Source organism: Aotus nancymaae, unplaced genomic scaffold (assembly GCF_030222135.1).
Source record: "Aotus nancymaae isolate 86718 unplaced genomic scaffold, 86718_ANA_hifiasm-v0.15.2.pri h1tg000030l, whole genome shotgun sequence".
Taxonomy (NCBI): Eukaryota; Metazoa; Chordata; class Mammalia; order Primates; family Aotidae; genus Aotus; species Aotus nancymaae.
This window is the reverse complement of record NW_026988443.1, coordinates 29,554,099-29,576,550: the sequence shown is the minus strand read 5'-3', so window position 1 is coordinate 29,576,550 and position 22,452 is coordinate 29,554,099. Positions and strand designations below refer to the sequence as shown.

General features: G+C 53.3%; 3 protein-coding genes across 8 annotated transcripts in view; 1 reads left to right on the top strand and 2 right to left on the bottom strand.

The window, feature by feature from the left end:
• Positions 1-4,326, bottom strand: part of ZFP1 (ZFP1 zinc finger protein) — a 50,867-nt gene extending 46,541 nt beyond the window's left edge. For both annotated transcript variants that reach the window (XM_012437397.3, XM_012437402.3), the window contains exon 1: positions 4,126-4,326. The gene's annotated coding sequence lies outside the window, so the exon portion shown is untranslated. The remainder of the gene's footprint in view (positions 1-4,125) is intronic.
• Positions 2,262-7,040, top strand: LDHD (lactate dehydrogenase D). Of its 2 annotated transcripts, XM_012437394.3 has the most exons (11): positions 2,267-2,394; positions 3,339-3,451; positions 3,644-3,785; positions 4,015-4,156; positions 4,297-4,456; positions 4,803-5,002; positions 5,098-5,226; positions 5,303-5,430; positions 6,027-6,117; positions 6,238-6,349; positions 6,430-7,040. In XM_012437394.3, the coding sequence occupies exons 1-11, from the start codon at positions 2,323-2,325 to the stop codon at positions 6,593-6,595; spliced, it is 1,455 nt and encodes a 484-aa protein (XP_012292817.2). In that variant the 5' UTR covers positions 2,267-2,322; the 3' UTR covers positions 6,596-7,040. The 2 variants fall into 2 exon arrangements, with proteins under 2 accessions (XP_012292819.2, XP_012292817.2); XM_012437396.3 differs by lacking the exon at positions 6,430-7,040 and having other exon boundaries at positions 2,262-2,394; positions 5,989-6,117; positions 6,238-6,326.
• Positions 7,041-8,188: 1,148 nt separating this feature from the next.
• The window catches only part of ZNRF1 (zinc and ring finger 1), a 118,886-nt gene continuing 104,622 nt past the window's right edge, over positions 8,189-22,452 (bottom strand). The window contains exons 3-5 of one of the 4 annotated variants that reach the window (XM_012437393.3): positions 14,005-14,110; positions 12,328-12,417; positions 8,189-11,157 (exon numbers count right to left, since the gene is read on the bottom strand). In XM_012437393.3, the coding sequence (XP_012292816.1) occupies positions 12,360-12,417; positions 14,005-14,110 (164 nt within the window). In that variant the 3' untranslated portion in view covers positions 8,189-11,157; positions 12,328-12,359. The other 3 variants (XM_064383319.1, XM_064383321.1, XM_064383320.1) reach the window with 3 other exon arrangements.

The window sequence follows — 22,452 nt, the reverse complement described above, 5'->3', positions numbered from 1 at the left end:
CATGAAAAAATGCTCATCATCACTGGTCATTAGAGAAATGCAAATCAAAATCACATGAGATACCATCTCATGCTAGTTAAAATGGCAATCATTAAAAAATCAGGAGACAACAGATGCTGGAAAGGATGTGGAGAAATAGGAATGCATTTACACTGTTGGCAGGAGTGTAAATTTGTTCAGCCATTGTGGAAGACAGTGTGGCAATTCCTCAAGATATAGAACTAGAAATACCATTTGACCCAGCTATCCCATTACTGGGTATATACCCAAAGGATTATAAATCATTCTGTTATAAAGACACATGCACACATACGATTATTGCGGCACTGTTTACAATAGCAAAGACTTGGAACCAACCTAAATGCCTGTCAATGATAGACTGGATAAAGAAAATGTGGCACATATACACTGTGGAATACTATGCAGCCATAAGAAAGGATGAGTTCATGTCCTTTGCAGGGACATGGATGAAACTGGAAACCATCATTCTCAGAAAACTGACACAAGAACAGAAAACCAAACACTGCATGTTCTCACTCATAAGTGGGTGTTGAACAATAAGAACACAGGGACACAGGGAGGGAAACATCACACACCAAAGCCTGTCGGGAGGAATGGGGGATAAGGGAGGGAAAGCAGGGGGTGGAAGGATTGGGGAGGGATAACATTAGGAGAAATACCTAATGCAGATGACAGGGGGATGGATGCAGCAAACCACCATAGCATATGTATACCCATGTAACAAACCTGCATGTTCTGCATATGTACCCCAGAACTTAGTATAATTTTTAATAATAAATAAATCAAATGCAGCCTTGTTATGCTGCCCAGGTGGTTCTCAAACTCCTGGTCTCATGCAACCTCAAACTGCCAAGTAGCTGCAACTATAGGTGTGTATCACCACATCCAGCTACTTTTTCTTCAATTTTTAATATTTTAGTCTCACTACAGAACCAATAATATAAGTAGAGGAACAATCTCTCCTACCAAGTATATAATACCCAAATAATAAATGTCCAAGAAAAACAGCTATGTGCTATTTGTTGTACAGTTTTTCAACTAGAAGGTGCCAGGGAGATTCCATGATTACCACAAGTAATTTGATCCACTGAAGATTTATACTGGCAAAAATACAGATGTTACACTATTATGATTTGAAAGTCAAAGTATTAATATTTATCTAATTAAACCGTAACCAAATTTCATATTTTCTCTATTGCAGAAAGCATTTCCTAATGTGATTTTTCTGTTGCTATGTATGTTTCAGTTCATTTTTGTTCAGCCCTGACCCTGTCACAGTACTTATCAATCTTTTCTTAGTTACCAACGTTAAATAAATTTTTTTAATCAACTAAAAAAAAAAACAAAAGAATTAAGTTGTTATCTAGAGACTTGGAATATTAGTATATAACAAAAATTTTTTTTAATTAAAAATTAAAAGACAACGTGGAATCAATAGAAAGAAGTGTCTGGGTTAAGGATCTTACTATATAAAATAGATGGTAAATGTCTCTTATAAGGCCTTAAAAGGTTCCAGACTTAGTTAAATCTCCCCTAGATCAAGATAAAGCCTAGAAAGGGGAGGGGATTCTCTACAGATTCTAGATTTCCCCCACAAGAGACAGCTTTTCAGGGCCATTTAAAAAATGTCAAAGGAATATATTTTGGGGGTAAAATACATTGATTTCTTCCAGGGCCTGCTATCTGATGTGTCATGCTAGGTTCAGGTCGGAATTTGGTATCAATGCTACAGAGAATCTGTTTTGTGTCTTAAGATCAGAATGTTTTAAGATCTCTGTTTTAAGGTTTTAATGCTGGTCCGTTGTGTCTGGATTCTAAAGGGCGGAGGGGATAATGAGGCATGACCTAAACCCCTTCCCATCACAGCCTGAGTTAATTTTTCAGGTTTACTTTGGAATGCCCTTGGTTGAGAGGAAGGTCCATTCAGTTGGCTGGGAGGCTTAGAATTTTATTTTTGCTGGGATTGAGAGATGCATAATGAAAAATAAATAAATAAATAAATAAATAAAAGAGAAAAAAAATAGAATTTTACTTTTGCCTGACAGTTTCCCAAAATGTCCAGTGAGCCTCACCTCTCCTTTAGAAGTATCGCCCCTGTGCCCACAAAAATCCCTGCAAAGCCTGCAGGGGCCACCTTAAAGCCTGTGCCACCTTAAGCAGGCCCCACCCCCGGCCCAGCCAATGGGCTGGCGGCGGCAGCACCAGCTGCCGCCACAGTGGCTGACTGGTTGGTCACCCTGCCCACCCGACCCAGTGCTCACACCCTTTGGCCAGTGCTCACACCCTGACTGGTGCCTGGCTATGGCCCAATTGCTCCGGGCTGCGACCTGGGGGATGTTCCCCTGGAGGGGGTACTGCTCCCAGAAGGAAAAGGTAGGGGGAGAGAAGAGAAGTGCCCTGGAGGGACGGGGTGGGGAGAGGGGAGTAGGGAGCCTGATCCCAAGTTTCCCGGGCTCTGTGACGCCCCAGCACCAAGTGACCTGACCTTAGGCAAAAGGGCACTGGGCTGACCCTGTGGCAAATGGGGGTGTAGGGTGAGCTGAGGCCCCACTGCTACCACAAGTAGGGTTGGGGAGTCAAATGGGTGCTCCTGGGTGGCTATGGAATAAAGCACACCTGTGGAAGAACACCCTGAAGGAGAGGACCTGGGTTCCAGGCTGGGCTTTGTCCTTAACTTGGCCTCCATTTCTCATCTGCAAAATGGGAAGAAACCCCCTGAAGGGCTCCAGAAGCCCCCAGCCAAGGTAGAGTAGGGAGGGGGCAGTGGAAGCTTTTCCTCCCTGCCATTCCCTTATCAAGCTCTGAGTCCCTTGTGGCTAGGGCAGTGCTTAGTTGGCCCTGGGGAAAGGAGGAAGTGAGGGACCTTTCCAGTTCACTCAGGCAGGGCTGGCTGTTGAAGGAACCCGGCCGATAGCCTTTTTTGCAGAGTGAATTCTGGTTTTTATTTTTATTTGGCCGGCTGGGCACTGTGGCTCACGCCTGTAACGCCAGTACTTTGGGAGGCCAAGGCAGGTGGATCGCTTGACCCCAGGAGTTAGAAACAAACCATCCTGGGCAACATAGACACTTTTTATTTTTAAATTATTTTTAAATTCTGGTGGTGTTTCTTCTGAGGGGAAACTTTGACCCCAATGGTTCTGTTTGGAAAAGGGGCATTTCTGGATAGTGGGTTTGTTTAAAACCTGGCAAGGATGGTGTCAGTGAGGGGTGGGAGGGGAGGCCCACTCCAGTCCCCAGCCCTCCCCCCTGACACTGGGGCAGGGCTGTGGCCCCAGGTGTTTTTCAGGGGACCCTGGCAGTGTGTTTCTCCTCTACAGGGCGAGCTCTGCAGGGACTTCGTGGAGGCTCTGAAGGCCGTGGTAGGAGGCTCCCACGTGTCCACTGCCACTGCGGTCCGAGAGCAGCACGGGCGCGATGAGTCGGTGCACAGGTGTGGGGGAGCTCGCGGGCCCCCTCCCCTGTCTTCCGGATTCAACCGCAGCTGGGAGCGAGGGTCCTAGGTTGCCTTCCTCCTCAGTCATCTGTTTTGGGGTGCTCTGGCGTGTTCTCTGCCCCTCGCTCACTGTAGCCTCGGGACCAGAGGGCGCCACGCCCCCCTAAATCGCTGAGGGTCTGATTCTAGGTGCCAACCCCCGGATGCTGTGGTGTGGCCCCAGAACGTGGAGCAGGTCAGCCGAGTGGCAGCCCTGTGCTACAGCCAAGGTGTGCCCATCATCCCATTCGGCACCGGCACCGGGCTGGAGGGTGGCGTCTGCGCTGTGCAGGTACAGCGGGGCTCCACTGCCCGCCCCGGGGCTGGTCCCACCACACCTTGGCACACCTGTGGCTGCCTCCCCCGCCACACGCGGCTCCTTGGGTCCGCTCCCGCCCGCGGGCTGCCTGCCTCTGGGGTTCTGGCCTGGCTGCTGGGGGTCACCCGCGGGGTGTGGCCCGGGGGCCGTGGCCAGGTCAGAGACCCAGGTCCGCAGTCGTCTTAGCACCTGTCCCCACCAGGGCGGCGTCTGCATTAACCTGACGCAGATGGACCAGATCCTGGAGCTGAACCTGGAGGACTTCTCTGTGGTGGTGGAGCCCGGCGTCACCCGCAAAGCCCTTAACACCCACCTGCGGGACAGCGGCCTCTGGTTTCCCGTCGGTAGGACTCGCGGACCTTGGGGCCCTGAGGACACCTTGGAAGCAGGGCTGCGTCTGGGGTTCAGGGGACCTTCCTTCCCCAGCCCGAGAGAAAGGGCCTCCCGTCTCTGAGGCTGCCTTCTCCTGCACGCTGCTCTCCAGACCCAGGCGCCGACGCCTCTCTCTGCGGCATGGCGGCCACCGCGGCTTCGGGCACCAACGCGGTCCGCTACGGCACCATGCGGGACAACGTGCTCAACCTGGAGGTGGTGCTACCGGATGGGCGGCTGCTGCACACGGCGGGCCCACGCCGGCACTTCCGGTGAGCGCCCTCTGCCGGGGCCCTGGGCACTGCCGCGAGGCTGCCCTGCAGAGGCCGTGCTATGAAAGGCGCCTCCTGCGGGCCACCTGGTTTGGCGGGCTAGGCTTCTACAGGCTCTGAAGCCCGGTCACCTGGGCCAAAGTGGGTGGGACATGGGTTTGCTCTCCCTGCGTGAGGCTAATTTGGTTTGTGGAACAGAAAGCACTGGGCCAGGGAATCTGGGCCCGAGGGAGGCCAGCCCAGACCTCATTGCCTGGGGTCGGTGTCCTGGGTTCCAGCCTGGGCTCTGACCAGAAATCCCTGATCACATGGCCTAGCACTCACCTTGTGTGTCACTGGGACCTAGGAAGAGTGCAGCCGGCTACAATCTCACGGGGCTCTTCGTGGGCTCAGAGGGGACGCTGGGCCTCATCACAGCCACCACCCTGCGCCTGCACCCTGCCCCTGAGGCCACGGTGGCTGCCACATGTGCGTTCCCCAGTGTCCAGGCTGCTGTGGACAGCACTGTACACATCCTCCAGGCTGCAGTGCCCGTGGCCCGCATTGGTGAGCTGAGGACTGGGGCAGTCAGGGTGGGCTCCATGGAAGAGGCCCCCTGGGAAGGCCAGGCCTCACCTGGCCTGCCCTCTCTCTGGATCCAGAGTTCCTGGATGAAGTCATGATGGATGCCTGCAACAGGTACAGCAAGCTGAATTGCTCGGTGGCGCCCACACTCTTCCTGGAGTTCCATGGTTCCCAGCAGGCACTGGAGGAGCAGCTGCAGCGCACAGGTATGCTGGGGTGGAGTGGGGCAGTGGGGTGGGTGGCCGCTTAGGCCCTGTGTCAGCCCTCCTCCCCCAACTGCAGAGGAGATAGTCCAGCAGAACGGAGCCTCTGACTTCTCCTGGGCCAAAGAGGCCAAGGAGCGCAGACAGCTTTGGGCAGCACGACATAATGCCTGGTACGCAGCCCTGGCCTTGAGACCAGGCTGCAAGGTAAGCTGGGGCTGGGCTGCAGCTGGGGCCCACAAACCTTTCCTTAACCCACCACCTTAGTGCACAGAGCAGAAGGCTGAGCCCCCACAAGGGGGCTGGGCCTGGCTGAGCAAGTGCTAGAACCGGGGGCTGCAGACCACCCCACCCAGCTGTTCAGACACCATATACAGGGAAAGCACAGTTTTCAGAAGCCCTTCCTGTGAGCCAGGTTGTGGGAATGCTCTTGGGAGTTGTAAACAGGGACGACTTCCTGGAGGAAGAGATGATACAGAGGGGGATGTCAGCCTAACTTGGGGAAGGGAAGTCTGGGCTCCAGGCAGCTATGCAAAGGCTCACCAGCCTGGGGGTCGGGGTAGTAGCCACGGGGGAGTGTGGACAGCCTCTGCAGGGAGGTGTGGCAAGCACACCTGGGCCAGTGGTCTCCTGCGTTGTGTTGGAGGGAGGTGAGGGCTGAGGCCTAGAGAAGAGTAGGAGATTTCCTTGTGTGAGGCCCCGAGCTGAGGCCCAGTGCCCCCAGACCCATCCTCAGCCTTGACCATGGTAACCCTCTACCCCCAGGCAGGCAGGGATGACTCACAGGCCTCCCCTCTGACCAGGGCTACTCCACGGACGTGTGTGTGCCCATCTCCCGGCTGCCAGAGATCGTGGTGCAGACCAAGGAGGATCTGAATGCCTCGGGACTCACAGGTTCTGCCCGTCCTGCTGCTGGGGAGAGGTGGGGAAGTGTTGGGGCTGACCAGAGCCTGGGCCAGCAGGAGGCAGAAGGAGGGCTGGGCTGGAGAATAGCTCTGTCCTCTGGGCCCCCAGGAAGCATTGTCGGACATGTGGGTGACGGCAACTTCCACTGCATCCTGCTGGTTAACCCTGACGACGTCGAGGAACTGGGCAGGGTCAAGGCTTTTGCAGAACAGCTGGGCAGGTAGGAGGAAAGCCAGGGATGAGGAGAGCTGAGGGCAGCCGAAAGTCAGCCCACTGAGGATGTCTCCTCCCTGCCCTCAGGCGGGCACTGGCCCTCCATGGAACATGCACGGGGGAGCATGGCATCGGGCTGGGCAAGCGACAGCTGCTGCAGGAGGAGGTGGGCGCCGTGGGTGTGGAGACTATGCGGCAGCTCAAGGCAGTGCTGGATCCCCGAGGCCTCATGAACCCAGGCAAAGTGCTGTGAGTGGCTCTGAGCACTTAGCCCATGGGTTCCCAGACTACAGAGCCTCTGTTCTGGAACTTTACTTCATGCTACAGCCCCTGCTAGGGACAGACAGTAGCTGATGCTGTCATCCTGCCAGCGAGCCCACAGAGAAGCCAGGGCACTGGGTTAATCCCCAGATCTCTGGCTGGCCCCAGGAGCCTTTGGCTCAGTAAATGACCCAGGGTGGTTCCCGGCAAAGCTGCTTGCTCTCTGTTTCTACGCATCCTGTCCTGGCTGGAAGAGATGGTCTGAGTCCACTTAAGACTCTGACGACCTCTCCCCCGAGGCCTCCCACTATGGGGGGACCCTTCCCCCTTCATGTAGTGACAGGAACACTCCTTTCCTGGTATGGGAAGCGACCTCCCATGCCATGCTGATAGGTCTCCTTGGCGCCTCCTCAAATAAATCTGAAATCAACCTGAAACCCACCTGCAACTAAGGTTCTCTGTCCTTTGGCCAGTGACCTCTTCGTTTTGGATCTGTTCTCTGACGTCTTGTAGCCTGGGGAGGGGGTGGTGTTCAGGCTTCAGAAGATGTGGCAAGCACACCTGGGCCAGTGATTTCCTGCAAGGACAGAACCCAGGTCCCTGTCCCAGTTACTCCATCTCAGACCTGAGGACCTGCCCATGGCAGATGTCACTTAGGATGGGATCCCCAACTGGGCCTGAACTGGGCCTCTGAACACAAGACTGTGTTCCTCAGCAGCTGCTACATCTTTAGAAACAGAGGTGAAACTTTCTGCACCCCCTCTCCTTGGGGTGATACATCGTACTACCAGCTGTTTTGCCCTGAAGGTCTGTCCATCCTGCCTAGGGCCTGCCCCAGTCTTGGGCTGGAGCCCGTCTTGAGACCTTGGCAGTTGTTCCACCTAAGCCCACAAGAGGGCACCTGACATCTACCACCGGCATCTGCTCCAGACTCAGGACTCACTTCTGCCCAGGGCCTGCAGCTCTCAGCCCTGGGCAAACCTCCCAGGGTCAGGGAAGGCCTGGCAGCCTGGAAGCCGGGCTAAGTCCTCCACCCTGCCGACAGGTCCCAGGAACCTGTAGTGCTGTCTCATCTTCCTTGCCCTTTCAGCCTTCAGTCTCCTTAGGAAAGGGGCATGTCACACCCCATGGTCTCCCTGGCCTCCAACCTGCTCCTCCTCCCACCAGCTGTTCAGTGCTCAGGCGGGCTGCTAGGCCTTGGGCAGAGGCAGCTGTGCTGAGACGCTTCAGTCCAACTTCAGTTTTTGGAACCCCTCCTCTGAGCTAACACTGGGCTCCAGCAGACAGCAGTGAAACCAACCTGAGCCTGGAGGCTACTCTGATGTTTCTGTCCCGCTCTGTCCTCGTGGGGAGTAGAGACCGTGCCAAGGGCTGATTGGTGACAAATCTCAGCCCTTTCCCCAAAACACCCCAGCACACATGTGCTCATCACCGAGGCAGCCCTCTTGCCCCTCCCCTTCCAGCCAGCCAGCCAGCCACCCACTCTTGCAGGTGAGAATCCTGCAGGTGTCAGGCTCGCCCTCCTGGGTAGGGCTTGTCTGTGACGCGCCCTCCAGTGCCTGGCAACTAGGAGGCGCTCAGCAAATGACCATTTCCCCACAATCTTTTATTAAGAAAAATTCCAAACATACAGAAAAGTTGAAAGAACAAGTACACTGTTCACTGAAATACCAGCCACTGCAGATTCAACAATGAACATTTTGGCCTTATTTGCTTTGCGTATTTTGGGGGGAATCATTTGGAGTTAAATTACACATTTTTTGAAGGCATTCACCTATATAATTCAGCATCTATATCCTAAAAATGAGGACATTCTCCCATGAACCTCGGTACCATTAGATGGCTATTAGAGAATGGTTGTTCTTAGTGAGGGGCTCACGTCCAGGAACCTCATAAAGTGTGCTAGGCCCTTAGCAGAGTGGGTAGAATCTGCTCCCCAGTTCCCTCACATTCTCTCCCATCCCAGAAAGGCAGAACAGCGGCAACATGGAATTCTGGAGAGCTGTCGGGATGGTGTATGGCAAACACAAGCTCCACTTGGGAAGCCCCGACAGCCTCAATCCCACCCCCACACCAAGAGTGGGCAACCTGGGTCCAAATTCAGGATACTGCAGCCGACGGGGCTGCAGCGTGCCAGGTAGAATGAAGTCGCCGGGGGATGGGGGTGAGCACCAGCCCCTAGAGCCTGGAATAGCACCCGGCGTGGGCTACAGCCCTGCCCCACCCGACTCACGGCTGCTTGGCTCACCCATGGCACTGCCAAAACAGCAGACTCAAGCTGCCAAGGTGGGCACACGAAGCCTCCGTTTCCAGGTCCAGGGGTCAGGCAAGGAGATCTCCTTCAGGGCTGGGCCCTGCCTCGCCAGCTTTGCTGGTGGAATTAAATATAGCACAGGGAGACACAGTTGCCAGGCAGAAGCAGGAGGTGCTGTGAATAGAACAGTGCCCTTTGTGGTGACAAAGCTACGGGGAGCCTGCTGTGACTGCCAGGACCTGCAGGGCAACTCCCCCGGCCCACAGTGGCCTCGGAGCTGCGTGGTTTTGTCCCTGCTTCACAAGGGAAACATCTGAAGTTCAGAGGAAGCTGTTTCCCCACAATCACCCTGCCAGGCAGGAAAGCCTGAATGCAGTGCAGAGACACGTTCCTGCCGCCAGCTCTCACAACGGCCCCAAGGTCTTTACCCCAGACGGGTCCGCGCTGAGGCCCAGGCTCCGAACCACCAAGTCTTCTTCAGTGTTTCTCCGCTGGCCCTGCCTCATGTTTGCCCACTGGCCTGTTGTGAACGCCCTTGCAGAGTAGGTGCTTCTGGAAGCATCTGATGGAGGGTGACTGCGGAGCCAGGGGCTGTGGCAGCAGGGAGATGGTTCAGCACATCAGGCGGGCCTGAGAAGGGTCAGAGCAGAGAGGGTGTGTAGTCGTCTCCCTCCAGAGCTTTCCCTTGCTGGCTCTGCAGGAGGCTCTGGAATGCTGCTCCGGGAGCCCGCTGGGCATGGGGACACAGGCCAAGCCTGCACTGCTGCTCCCTGTCTGAAGCTGCCCGCCCAGCCCACAGTTTGCCAACTTCTGTGAGCCTGAGTGGCTGGTTCTGGTTCAAGGGCTCCAAGCTGGCACAGCCCCAAACCAAGGCCTCTTCCTGGGCCTCAATGAAGCATGCCCATGAGTCAGCACTGAGATGCAAACTGAGCAACAGGCAGGGCGAGTGGAACGTGGGATGGGGAGCAGAGGCTGGAAGGAGGGGGGCTGGGCCCACACCTGGAAGAACCCACATCCTTGCAGCCGCTGGTGGCTGCAACATCTTGGCCCCTGCAGATCTCTCCAGAGTTCCAGCAAAATTACTCCACAGAGGGCAGATTGGTTCCATGATGCTTAAGAGGTCAGGAAGCTTACAGGAGGCACACCTGACTTGCCACTCTCCCTCCACCCAGGCCTGACAGTCTGAGGACCAATTCACACACCTGGAGCCCCAAGTAGTAGCCTGAAGGAATGCTAAGGAGGTAGGTGAGGGAGTGGGGGCAGGCCCTTGCCCCCATTTCTTGATTGTATAACAACACTTCATTAAAATAAAATCACACAGTGCATCTTTTATTAGACATTTTAATACCATATCAAAACACCTTGACTAATGAAGAAAGCTTTTCTCCCAAGCTCTGAACATTTTTTTAAACATTTGATGTTTTTTTTTTTGTATTTTAATATATAAATACAGAAACCTATCTTGCATGGGCTGATGCCACGTGTGAACATCAATGGCTAAAATGTTCTCAAACATAGTGCCTGAAAACAGGGGTAGCTGTACATATTTCTTAGTAAGTCTTTTTTTTTTTGTTTAAGTTTTCTGGGAAAAAAAATCCACAAGGGCCTAAGAATAACGTTCAGGCATTTTTGCAGGACACTTGTGATTGTTAAATCCTCTGAACTGACCGGAACCAGGAGGAAAGAAGGGAAAAGAGATGGGATCAGTGGGAAGAAAGTTCTCAATGGGTTGTTTTTTGGCAATGAAGTCAAGATATTAGGCTCTCAAGGGGAGAAAAGAGCAAAACCAAGCCAGAAAAGTAGAGGGAAAAAAACTAAACCCAAAGTAGAGAAGTTGGTGGTGGAGAGGGCCAGCTGGGGCAGGGAAGAGACTGTGCTCGCCCGCCATCCGAAGGCTGGCGGCGAGGGCTTGGCTGTGTTCGTCTGTCACTGAGAGGGTTATGGCTGCGCAGCAAACAGCAAGCTGTAAACATCACGAGGGAAAACACCAGTCGACACTAGACTTTTTTTTATGTAATTTTTTTTTTTGTAAACACTTTAAAGACAGACCCACAATGCCTTTCAAAGGTGAAAAAGAAAATGCCCTTTCCCTCCTGGGCTGAGGGGTGAGGGGAAGGATAGTAGTTGATTCATTCTTCTTTCAAACTTGTTCTCATCCAATTTGGTGTCCTCAGGGAGGAAGGGAGAACCATGATCTGGAAGTCAGTGCAGAAGGGGTGCCCTGTTCCCGCTGGTGTCCCAAGCTCAGCTCTGCCCCAGGGTTCGGTGAGCCTCCTCCTGGGAGCAGGGGCTGTCTGTCCCTGTGTGGACCGTAATAAGTAAGTCGTGCTCCGTCGGGCCGAGGGCCGGCTGCTGCATCCCAGGGCAGCTGCATCCCGAGAGGGCAGGCAGGGCTGGGGCGTCTGTACAGGACCCCCGAAGCCAAACAGCACGCAGGGAATTTGCAGCCATGCGCCTGGGCAGGTTCTACTCCCCTGCCTCTCTCCCCCTCGCTCTTTCTTCTCCCCTTGTCATCAGTTTTTGAGGTGAAGGTAAAAAGAGCAAATGTCCCTGATTTGTCTGACATCATCAGCTGTTCTGGGAATTTACTTGGAATAAATAAAATAAGCCTAACAAAAGAAAACAAAAACAAGAGAGAGAGAAGGGGAGGGAGGAAGAAAAGAGGCCCCAAAACCTTTGGCTGTGAGATGAGTTGGGCTTTTGTTTTTTATGGGGGTTTTGTCTACTTTGTTTTTACCAGAAAAAGGAAAATGGCAGCCCAGAACTTTGAAGGGACAGGTGAGATGGGGGTCAGGGAGGATGGTCGGCAGCAAGCAGTGTACCCCTAGGGGAGACCTGGGGAGGCCAGACCCAGCAGTGAGCCGCGGATGTGTGGAGTCAGCACCCATTACTGTGGGATGGAGGGGTCGAGTCTGGCCTGGAGGCCTCAGATTCATCTGGAAGCCACGCGGGAAGAACCAGCGGTAAAGTGATCGCTGACAAGCACTTTGCAGGGAACAATGTGCCGCCTCCATGGCTGTCTGTTTAGTAAGTGCAATGTCCTTACAGCAGCAGGGAGCAAGATTATCCCCGTCAACAAAGAAGAGGCGGAGACTCAGAGGTGAGCGAGGATGAGGCCAAGCCAGGCACACACCCAGCGCTCAGGCTCCTTTTCCTGCTCGTGCACATTCCCAACAAGAAAGATCTTCCTGAACTTTCTTTAGGAACATAGACTGCACCGGTCTTTTCCCCAAGGAATCCTAACTCTTCTGAGCCTGTTCTTCGTAACTGCCCATGTTGGTTTGTATCTCTTGTCCTTCCCAGAGAAAATCATTTCCAGATAACTACCTGCTAACTGATAAGGTGCTCCTTCCCTCTGCTCCTGCTTTCTTCTTGGTGGCATAAGGGCAGCTCCGTTCCCCCACCTACAGGCCCCTAAAGTGACCTGACCCCAAGCCTTAAGGCCGGAGCACCCCCACCCATGGGCTCACCTTTGAGAGGAGTCAGCAAGCAAGCCCGCAGTTCAGTCCGCAGGGTGTTCCGGACACGATCTGTTCACTTCAAACCATGAGTCTATGCAGCTGTGGGGAGAGGCCGCAAGAGAAACTGCGTTACCTGCTGCCCAGGCTGTTTTGAAGGGGATCTTTCAAAGGGCCAGATTCCTCAGCAGGAGCTTCCTAAGTCTCTTCTGAAAGGACCCCAGGGAAACACAGTCATGTCTCCAGATATCCCTACTTTCTGAAGCAGGAAGAAGAGAGAACACCAAGACTGGTCTTGGCCCAGCCGGAGACAGCAGTGGTAGGTACAGGCTCAGGGGGATCTGGTGCAGTAGGAAGGGGCAGGGCGACCTTGAGAAGGACCAAAGCTTTCTGTGAACAAAGCCCAGGCAGCAGCCACTATCGAGAAGGTGAGAGCGGTGGACCCCACAGGTCAGCTAGTCAGCTGTCTCCAAGACTCCAAGGGCAGGGAAGTGGAAACAGTGGCATGGCAGCAAGGCCATGGCTGTGGGCGCTAGGGTCCTGAAAGAGCCCCTTCCTGGGTCAAAAGAACAGCTGTGAGGCTCCCTCCCAGTGGGTGACCTCTTAGGAGAGCCCCAAGCTCTACCCCTCAGCCATGATCAGCTGATCTGCAGCAGCATCTAGTCCTTCCTGCAAGAGGTGGGAGGGGAGCCAGACAGTGAAGCCCTGGTCTCCAGTGTTTACAGAAAAAGGCTCTCTGCATCAAAGAGGGAACAGATTTTGCCCCAAGACAGCTTCCTGATTTGTAAACCAACATCTGGGCATTTTCAAAGACAGGAACCAGACATAATTTGCATAATTCTCCCCTAGGGCCAAAGATTTCCTTTTCTGGTTCTGGTTAATGTTCCCAGGGACACTGCAAGGCTCTGCGCTAGGAACTAGACCAAGAACCTCTTCCAGGCCAGCCTTGAGCCTCCTCTGCACCAGCCACGCCGTGTGCCATGCCCGGTTGTCACCCTGTGCAGCAGTGGCCCTGAGAGGCAGGCTTTGAAAGACCTGTGTGTCAGGAAGAAGCTCTGGGGTTGAGGACTCGGACAGCAGGTTCTGGCCACAGGCAGCACAGTGTCCTCCTGTCTTGGGCAAGAAGGTGTCTTCCTTCCAGCTGAAAACAAGGAGGAGGCTTACACTGGAGACTGAGGACGCATCTGGGCCCTGCTACTTAAAACTGCGCCCAGTACCCCTCGGGAAATGGCTCTTCCTGCCTCCTGGCCCTCCAGGGAGAAGGCCAGTGCAAGGCCGTGGCACACTCTGCCTGGCCTTCCTCGCACAGATTGACGTTCTCCCCCTGTGAAGCAGACGAGCCCAGAGAGGAAGAAAAGGCAGGGAGACAGATGGAGAACCAGCCTTCCCGGTGGGACCCTAAGCTCCTCCAACCTGGGAGGCTCTACACGTCTCGCCATCAGCTCCGAACCCCAAACCCTCAAACCAGAGCACGCCTCCAGCAACTCAACTCTGTCCCGCGCTTGGGATGCTCGCACCTTCCTGCCGGCACATTGTCTATCTGTGTGCTGGACTCTGCCCTTACCCACTTGGAGCCAGAGGTGGGAGAAGAGGTCATCCCATAACCAAAGGAGACAGAATGGCTGGAGATGGGGGTCTGCCCCTCTGGGAGGGAGATGCACTGAGCCGCCCTGCCGACCCCTCCCCTACCTTTTGTGATAGATGCACAGGCAAGGCAGCCTGGCTATCGTGTCCCCCTGCAGCAGCTCTTCCAGGCAGATCACACACTCACCCGCGTCTTTAGTCAGCACATCATCTGCAAGGGGGACAGAGGAGGGTGCAAAAGGGTTAGTCACTAGTGGACAGCTGGCACTGGGCAGGCAAGGGCCTAGCAACTAGGGGACTACTTAGCTGCCCCAAACTGTGCCCGGCTCTGTGGGGGACACAGAACCCCCAGAGGGACCTTGACCTTAAGATTGTCACTGTGGAGATAAAGCATGCACACATGTTAATTACCCAAAAACGAAATGGGATTAATCCCAACATGCGATTAACCAAAAGCTGAGGTAATGGCGGACGAAAAAGGCCTGGAGAAGGGTAGACGCGAAGCAGGGGCAGCATGAGGCAAGCTGTTTTCCTCCACAGACGCTTTCCTAAACACACACACAGCCAGTACGCGGATTTCTGGTTTGGAAAAATATGGTATTGGGGAGAATGGTAGGAGGCAACAAAGAGGGGGAGAAACAGGTCCCCAAGCAAATGTGTGTGCATGGAGGTTCACAGCAGCGTTGTTCACAAGGGCCCAAAGGTGGAAACAACCCAGTGTCCACCAACTGCGCAACAGATAAACAAAATATGTTGTTTTCCTATGATGGAATACCACTCAGCCAAGACAAGGAAGAACCGCCACATGCTACAACATGGATAAACGTCAAAAATATTACACTTAGTAAAAGAAGCCAACTATTGTATGAACCCATTTATATGAACTGTCCAGAACAGATAAATCCATAGAGATAGAAAGAAGACGGGCATTGGGGACAGGGGGAAATGGGGAATGACTGCTTAATGGGTAGGGGGTTTTCTACCACCACCTTTTTACCTTTTTTTTGGAGGGAGGGGACAAGAGTCTCACTCTGTCGCTCAGGGTGGAGTGCAATGGCGCGATCTCGGCTCACTGCAACCTCCAACTCCCAGGTTCAAGCATTTCTCCTGCCTCAGCCTCCTGAATAGCTGGGATTACGGGCAACCGCCATCACGCCTGGCTAATTTTTTTGAATTTTTAGTAGAGACGGGGTTTCTCCATGTTGGCCAGGCTGGTCTTGAACTCCTGACCTTTGAGCCACCATGCCTGGCCAAAAACTTTCTTGTGGTAAGTCTAACATATGCTCTATCTTCTTAACAAATCTTCAAGTGTACAATACAGTATTGTCAACTATAGTCACTATGTTGTATGGCAGATGTCTAGAACTTACCTTGCATAACTGAAATGTTATACCCATTAATTGACCACTCCCCTTCGCCCCGCCTAGCCGCTGGCCACCAACAGTCTACTCTCTGCTTCTATGAGTTTGACTATTTTAGCTACCTCACATAAGTGGAATCACATTAGGAGTTTCTTTCTGGGGCGATGAAGTATTTAGAACCAGGTAAAGGTGGGAATTGTGAATGTCCTAAATGCTACTAAATTGTACATTTAAAAATGGTTAATTTTATGGTGAATTTCATCTCAATTTTTAATTTTTTTTTTTTTTGAGATGGAGTCTCGCTCTGTCCGTTGCCCAGGCTGGAATGCAGTGGCACGATCTCAGCTCACTGCAACTTCCACCTCCCAGTTTCAAGCAGGTCTCCTGCCTCAGCCTCCCAAATCGTTGGGACTACAGGTGTGTGCCACCATGCCCGGCTAATTTTTTGCATTTTTAGTAGAGATGGGGTTTCACAATGTTAGCCAGAATGGTCTCAATCTCCTGCCCTTGTGATCCACCCGCCCCGGCCTCCCAAAGCGCTGGGATTACAGGTGTGAGCCATCGTGCCCGGCCTTGATCTCAATTTTTAAAAAGAAAGAAACAAAAAAGACCCTGCTCACCATCCCAAAAAGAAGGAATGGAATGAAGCTACTTGCACCCGTGGGAACCCAGTAGTTTTTATTAAGTTCCTATGACATTCTGAATTCCATCTCATTTTTTAAAAAGAAAGAAACAGACCCCGCTCACCAACCCACAAAGAAGGAATGGAAGGAAGCTACTCGTACCTGTGGGAACCCAGTGGTTTGTATTAAGTTCCTATGACATTCTGTGTGCTGGCGACTCAGTGAATAGCCATGATCTTGGGATTCAAGCAGCTAAATACACTAGCGGGGAAGCTGAACAAGGAACCCAAAAGACACAGCATGGGGATTTCCAGTAGGTCTTCTGATGGAGAGGCCCAGGTCTGAGAGTAAGGAGAAAGATACCTCATCAGGGCAGGGGCTGTTCTTTAGAGAAGGTTGAGGATGGATGAAGCTGGGGTGGGGACGGGAGATTCTGGGCACAGGGAGCCTTGTGTTCTGCTGTGGTGCCTGGAGCCGACACCAAGGAGTGCGCAGTGGCCCTGTGCGTGCCAATGGGGGCAGCAGGACCCATAGCAGATGCCTGAACTATGGGAGGGTGTCCAGGAAGAAGGCATGAGAATGAAGGGACCAATTCTGAGCTGGGTGGAAGGAGGCCCGGCAAGCTGATGGCGACCTCCAGGAGGCTGCTGAAGCCTAGGGCTGAGATTTGGAACAGAGACATGAGTGCCAGGCATGGATGTGAGATAAAGAGGCAGTCCAGGGAGAAAGTTCAGACCAAAATCCAAAGAAGGCAGAAGACAAACCCAGGCTGACATGAATATTTGAAGGGCAGGTGAAAGAGGTGACGTGAACAAAAGGCGACCCAGAGGTTCTCTAAGCCAAAGGGGAAATAACAGGAGAGCGGCGTCTCTGCTGCGCAGAAGGTAGAGCTTGCGGCAGGATCCCTTCTCCATCACTAAAGGAGCTTGACTTCCCCGAACACTGCCAGGGACAGACTGTGAGTCCGTGTGCGTGATTTCCTTTGAGCCTCACCATCTTCCGAGCTGGGCAGGGCACCCGGTAGTTATTCTCATTTTGCGAATGAGGATCCGGAAGCCTAAGGAAGTAACATACCTGCTCATGAGAGGGCTCGCAGATGGTGGGGCTGGGACTGGGACCCTCTGTTTGAGAGGCTTTCCCACTGCTGTTTCTTTGTGTTCTCTGATTATTCTGGTGGAAAGGCAAACGCCTGGAACCCATAAAATGAAGATTCTTCATAACCCAGAAGGCTATGGCTTCCACTCCTCAAAGTCCCCCTACCAGGAACCCCAAGGGACCCTGAAGTCCCCAGGCACATGAGTTGTGAGAGAAGTCACTCTCAGTTTCCTGGTCACCAGGACAACCTGTGGTCATTTTCTGTCTAGAACATCTGGCTAGCCCAAGGGCCCACCTGAAAGGGTGACACAAACTGAGAAGGGGAATAGCACAGAGTCCGCTGCTGGAGCATTTGTCCCCTCAGACTCCAAACGTGGCAAGCAGTGGATGAACACATGGGCGTGATCCCCCACTTGAAAGCACTAGATACCATGCATATTCAAATGCGTGTGTAGGCACAGATCAAAGTTTGGAAGGAGGCACACACTTTCACAGGGTGGAAGAAAGGAGGACTTGAAGAAAAATCTTTTTATGTGCTTCTGTAGTGTTTGAATGTGCACTACTTTAGTTAAAAACCCCAATAGGGAAGCAGACTGGTTGCATTTTACTACGAAATGCACCAGAAGGATAAGATGGGTTGGTGGATGGATAAACGGGTCTAGTGTATACTGCAGACTCCAGGTGGTGTGTGTGCTGTTTAATAGGGGCGTTCTCTATACAACACTTTCAACTTTGCTATACACCAGGCACAGTGGCTCATACCTGTAATCCCAGCATTCTGGGAGGCTGAGGCAGGCGGCACTTTGGGAGGCCGAGGCGGGTGGATCACGAGGTCAAGAGATCGAGACCAACCTGGTCAACATGGTGAAACACCGTCTCTACTAAAAATACAAAAATTAGCTGGGCATGGTGGCACGCGCCTGTAGTCCCAGCTACTTGGGAGGCTGAGGCAGGAGAATTGCCTGAACCCAGGAGGCGGAGGTTGCGGTGAGCCGAGATTGTGCCATTGCACTCCAGCCTGGGTAACAAGAGTGAAACTCCATCTCAAAAAAAAAAAAAGTTGGAGACTAGCCTGGCCAACATGGTGAAACCCTGTGTCTACTAAAACTACAAAAATTAGCCAGGCGTGGTGGCACACGCCTGTAGGCCCAGCTACTTGGGAGGCTGAGGCAGGAGAATCACTTGGACCCAGGAGGCAGAGGTTACAGTGAGCCAAGATTGTGCCACTGAACTCCAGCCTGGGCGACAGAACAAGACTGTCTCAAAAAAAAAAACATTAAAACTGGGCCGGGCGCAGTGGCTCACGCCTGTAATCCCAGCACTTTGGGAGGCAGAGGCGGGTGGATCACAAGGTCAAGAGATCGAGACCATCCTGGTCAACATGGTAAAACCCCGTCTCTACTAAAAATACAAAAAATTAGCTGGGCATGGTGGCGCGTGCCTGTAATCCCAGCTACTCAGGAGGCTGAGGCAGGAGAATTGCCTGAACCCAGGAGGCGGAGGTTGCAGTGAGCCGAGATCGCGCCATTGCACTCCAGCCTGGGTAACAAGAGCCAAACTCCGTCTCAAAAAAAAAAAAAAAAACTTTGCTGAATGTTTGACATTTTTCATAATAAAACAGAGGAAAACTCTCAACATAGATGGGAGGAAAAAACAGCATAGCTTAGTGAGGGCAGAGTCATCCTGCAGACATTCTTGGACTTGTATTCCCCACTCTCTTCGTCTTGGGCACCTCATTCATGACATGAGCATATGGGCTACAGTCCTTAGTTTCCTTTAAAGCATTCCTTCACCTCCATACTTAAGGAGGATTTCCTGGGAACACAGCAATTACTGATTCCTACGTAGTTTCCTTTTGCATTTTCTCCTACTGATTGGTAACTGTGAGTCCAAGAGACTAGTTAGGATTCTCTGGGTCCCATACAGCTTCCCACACCAGGTGTGTTCTCTCCCCATCTGTGTCAGCTCCAGGAGGGCACATGTGGTTTCCTCCATAGTCCCCCAGGAGGTGATGGATTCAGGGAAGGGAGAGGCTGGTATGAGGATAAGGCTTAGGCGCATTATAACAAGACTGGGCTTGACTGGCTTGACTCTCCTTTCTTTTTACACTGAACCTTGGGGAAGGGGCACGGGCAGGGGAAGGGGAAGGGGAAAGGGGAAGGGGGTGTGAGGGCGATTCTTCCTGTCCTGGGTGGAAGGCCTGTGTACTAAAGGACTCAGACTTGGGCACAGGAAGGTTAGAGGCAGCCTTTCCTCACCACTCCACAACGCGGTTTTATGCACAGTGCAGGATGGTGCCTTGCCAGCTGGCCTGAGTCTGCGCACTGGTGGGAAGAACTAAAACGTGCAGGCACCCCATCCAGGCTGGCACATGGCAGGGAGCACATTTCAGTGGGACCAAGAGGCACTGGCTGCAAAAGGCCACCTGGAGATTCCTGGGAATAGGGAGGAGTCAGGAGCTTAGACTCAGACAGCACGGGGAAGCCAGCAGTGCCCACACAGATCCCAGTGCCCAGGGAGCAGAATTCTTCTCCAGCAGAAGGCAGGAGGCACACAAACCCAGCAAGAGGTCAGAGTGGGCTGAGTACAACTTCCTGTCCCCACCCGTGGGTCTGTGGGAGTCAGCAGCCTCCAGACATCCCTGGGATCCAGGCAGGGAAGTGGAAATGGCTGAAACTGATGATTGGATATCAACTGGTTTCTACAAGACTTCCACACTCATCTGATGTGAGCCTGCTGCCTGCAGTCAGAGAGAAGCCATGGAGGGGCTCTCGCAGCACAAAACCCAGGCTCCTGGCCCACACAAACTGAGATTCTGCTGCAGATGGACTCAAATGTCCCCTGGTATCCCTAAGTCCCCAGAGAACGGGTTCAACAAATGCTGCTTGGTAAGAACACAGGAGCAAAGCCAAACTTTCTGCCGTTTGGGTTCTGCCCTTTTCTCACTACCCCTCAAACACCTCCCAAGTTTCTTGACACCAACGTATAAAGCCAGCCAATGTCACCACCCAAGGGGGAGCCTGGAAGTGTGTTTGGCCTGGCCGGGGATGGTATCAGTGCCTGCCCCTCACTACACCAGGGAACCAAACTAGAATGGCGGGCACGGCCCCGGAGCCGAAACAAGAGGGAGGGATGATGCCTGTGATGGGCTGAGGGTGGGAGGTGGTGGCATCTTCTGCTCCTGCCCTGGGATCCAGGCACAGTGTTTCTGACAGCTACTATTTGTTAAAGTAAAGGTATCTAGGAGGAGGAGGAAAAGAGCCTTACTTCTCTGAGCCAGCTAAATGCAGGGAACTCCCCAGACACACAGACCATGACTCCTAAAGCCCCTGCAGGGATCTCCGGTTAAGCTCATGCAGCTGCTAAGTGGCGATGACTCCCAAGCCCAAGTGCCTGCCACCCAGAGACCTGGCCCCTTTTCCTTAGAAGACCAGGCTATATGGGTGTCTTCCCTCCAGGCTGGAAAACACTACCCATCTCACAGGCAGCTTCACATCTCCCCCTTTCTGTGAAGTGTGTGCAGGGACCCCAAGGTGGATGAGGGAACCTTGTCACTGAGTGAACAGACCAGACACGGGGAGCAGCACACCTGCCTCCCCACCACGCCAGGCTCAACTGTCCTGCGGAAAGCTCTGGCAACACATCCTCAAGGGATCCTGGAGCTGATGGAAGCCTGGAGGGGTGGGGAGGCCCACACAGCTGCAGATGCAGATCTGCGCCTGGCTGGGAGGGAAAGCTTGTGCAGCTCCGAGGCAACAGCTGAGGGCAGGAGCATTACCTCCCCATCTCCACTTGTGTCTGGTGGCCACTAAGGACCCAGAGAGAAGGAAGGTGGGAGTCAGAGGGAAAACCCCTAGCAAATGACGCAGAGGCTCAGACTCCACACCCTGGCCTCATTTCCAGCCTAGGTGCAGTGGAGTGCCTGGTCCTGCCACCTCTTCAGCATGCAGAGCTGCTGGCCCCGTCTGCCAGGGACAGGACAGGGTACTGCCACCCAGGCTAGGCCTTGTCAGCTCCCCTTTTGGGAAATCTGGGGGGCTGTGCTCTTCAGGGAATGGGCAGACCTTGAGCAGAGCGTGTCACCTACCAGCAGGAGCCCGTCCAACTCCCCAGGCTTTCGAGGGGCAGTGCAATTGTTTTGGTGTGCTAGGCCGCCCGTGATGAGGACAATGGGGGCAGCCAACTAAAGCTCAGGCCTGCAGCACTTCATACTTTCCCACTGAGGCCACCACAGCCCCCTCCCACAGTCCCCTTTCCTGTAGCCACCTGTTTCTGGTTTCCCCACTGGTGTCAGGGCCCTGCAGGCCTCCCCTCAAGCGTTATGTTCCTCATGCACCCATCAGTGGCCAGGCTGGGGGTCAGTGCACCTGGTCAGCAATGGCTGGGCGCCCTGGATGAGCGGTCGCCTGCCCCTCCCTGCTATCCTGTAGGAGGAGTGGCAGGACAGACACCTCTGCAGTCTGACTCCAGCCTGTCCAGCCTGACTTCACCCCTGGCTCCAGCATCTAACAATGGCTCCAGGCAGTGCCCCAAGCAAGGCTGGGCAAACTCCTAGGCCAGCACCCAGCTTCCCCAGGCAGGGAAAGGGTAGGGTGCTTTCATTCTGACCATACAGTCTCTGAGAGGAGAAGATACAGGACAAAGACGTGCCCGCAGGCACAGCAGAAGCTGCAGCAGGAGCCACTTCGGCTTTTCCAGGAAGCCAGATCCTCTCACCTGTATTTTTATTTTATATTTTATTTTTTGAGACAGGGTCAAGCTCTATTGCGCCTAGGCTGGAGTACAGTGGCATGATCAAGCTCACTGCTGCCTCAATCTCCTGGGCTCAAGTGATCCTTTCACCTCAGCCTTTTGAGCAGCTGGGACTACAAGCATTTGCCACCATGTCAGACAAATTTTTTATTTTTAGTAGATGGGGTCTCACTGTTTTGCCCAGGCTGGTCTCAAATTCCTGAGCTCAAGCAATCTCAGCTTCCCAAAGTGTTGGGATTACAGGCGTGAGCCACAGCACCCTGGCCTCCCTTGCCTTTAAAGACAGCTTGTGTGACATTTAGCATCTCAAGAGCCTTGATGCTAAATGCCATCTCAATGGCCTTTGGCAGAGGGGAGGAAGAGGGCATCATGACTTTAAAAAGCTGGGCATGGGCCTGCACCCCAGAAGACAGCTGAGGGGAGAATCTCCTGACAGCACCAAGCTCTCTTTGGTGCTGCTGGCAAACCAACCTGCCACCCCCCAGATTCTCCCTAGGCCAAGGACCCCTAAGCTTTCAGTCGACAGCGGGTCATTGCTGTAACTCCACAGGATTATGATGCTCTTCTGTTGAGAGCATCGTAAATCAGATCCCCACCTCCCCCCTCTCTGCGCTCCTTCTGCTAGCCCAGAGACTAGATGGTCAAAACTTGAGTGCATGTATTTTAGTGCAAGGTCCCTCAGTCTCAGAGTCACAGAGATATTGGAAAGGAAGAGAAATTAA

Bases quoted from the DNA above. Each gene is read 5' to 3' on its own strand.
- LDHD (XM_012437394.3), top strand. From the start codon at position 2,323: ATGGCCCAATTGCTCCGGGCTGCGACCTGGGGGATGTTCCCCTGGAGG. The intron at 2,395-3,338 runs GTAGGGGGAGAG...TCTCCTCTACAG, and splicing joins ACTGCTCCCAGAAGGAAAAG to GGCGAGCTCTGCAGGGACTT. The intron at 6,350-6,429 runs GTAGGAGGAAAG...CCCTGCCCTCAG, and splicing joins TTTGCAGAACAGCTGGGCAG to GCGGGCACTGGCCCTCCATG.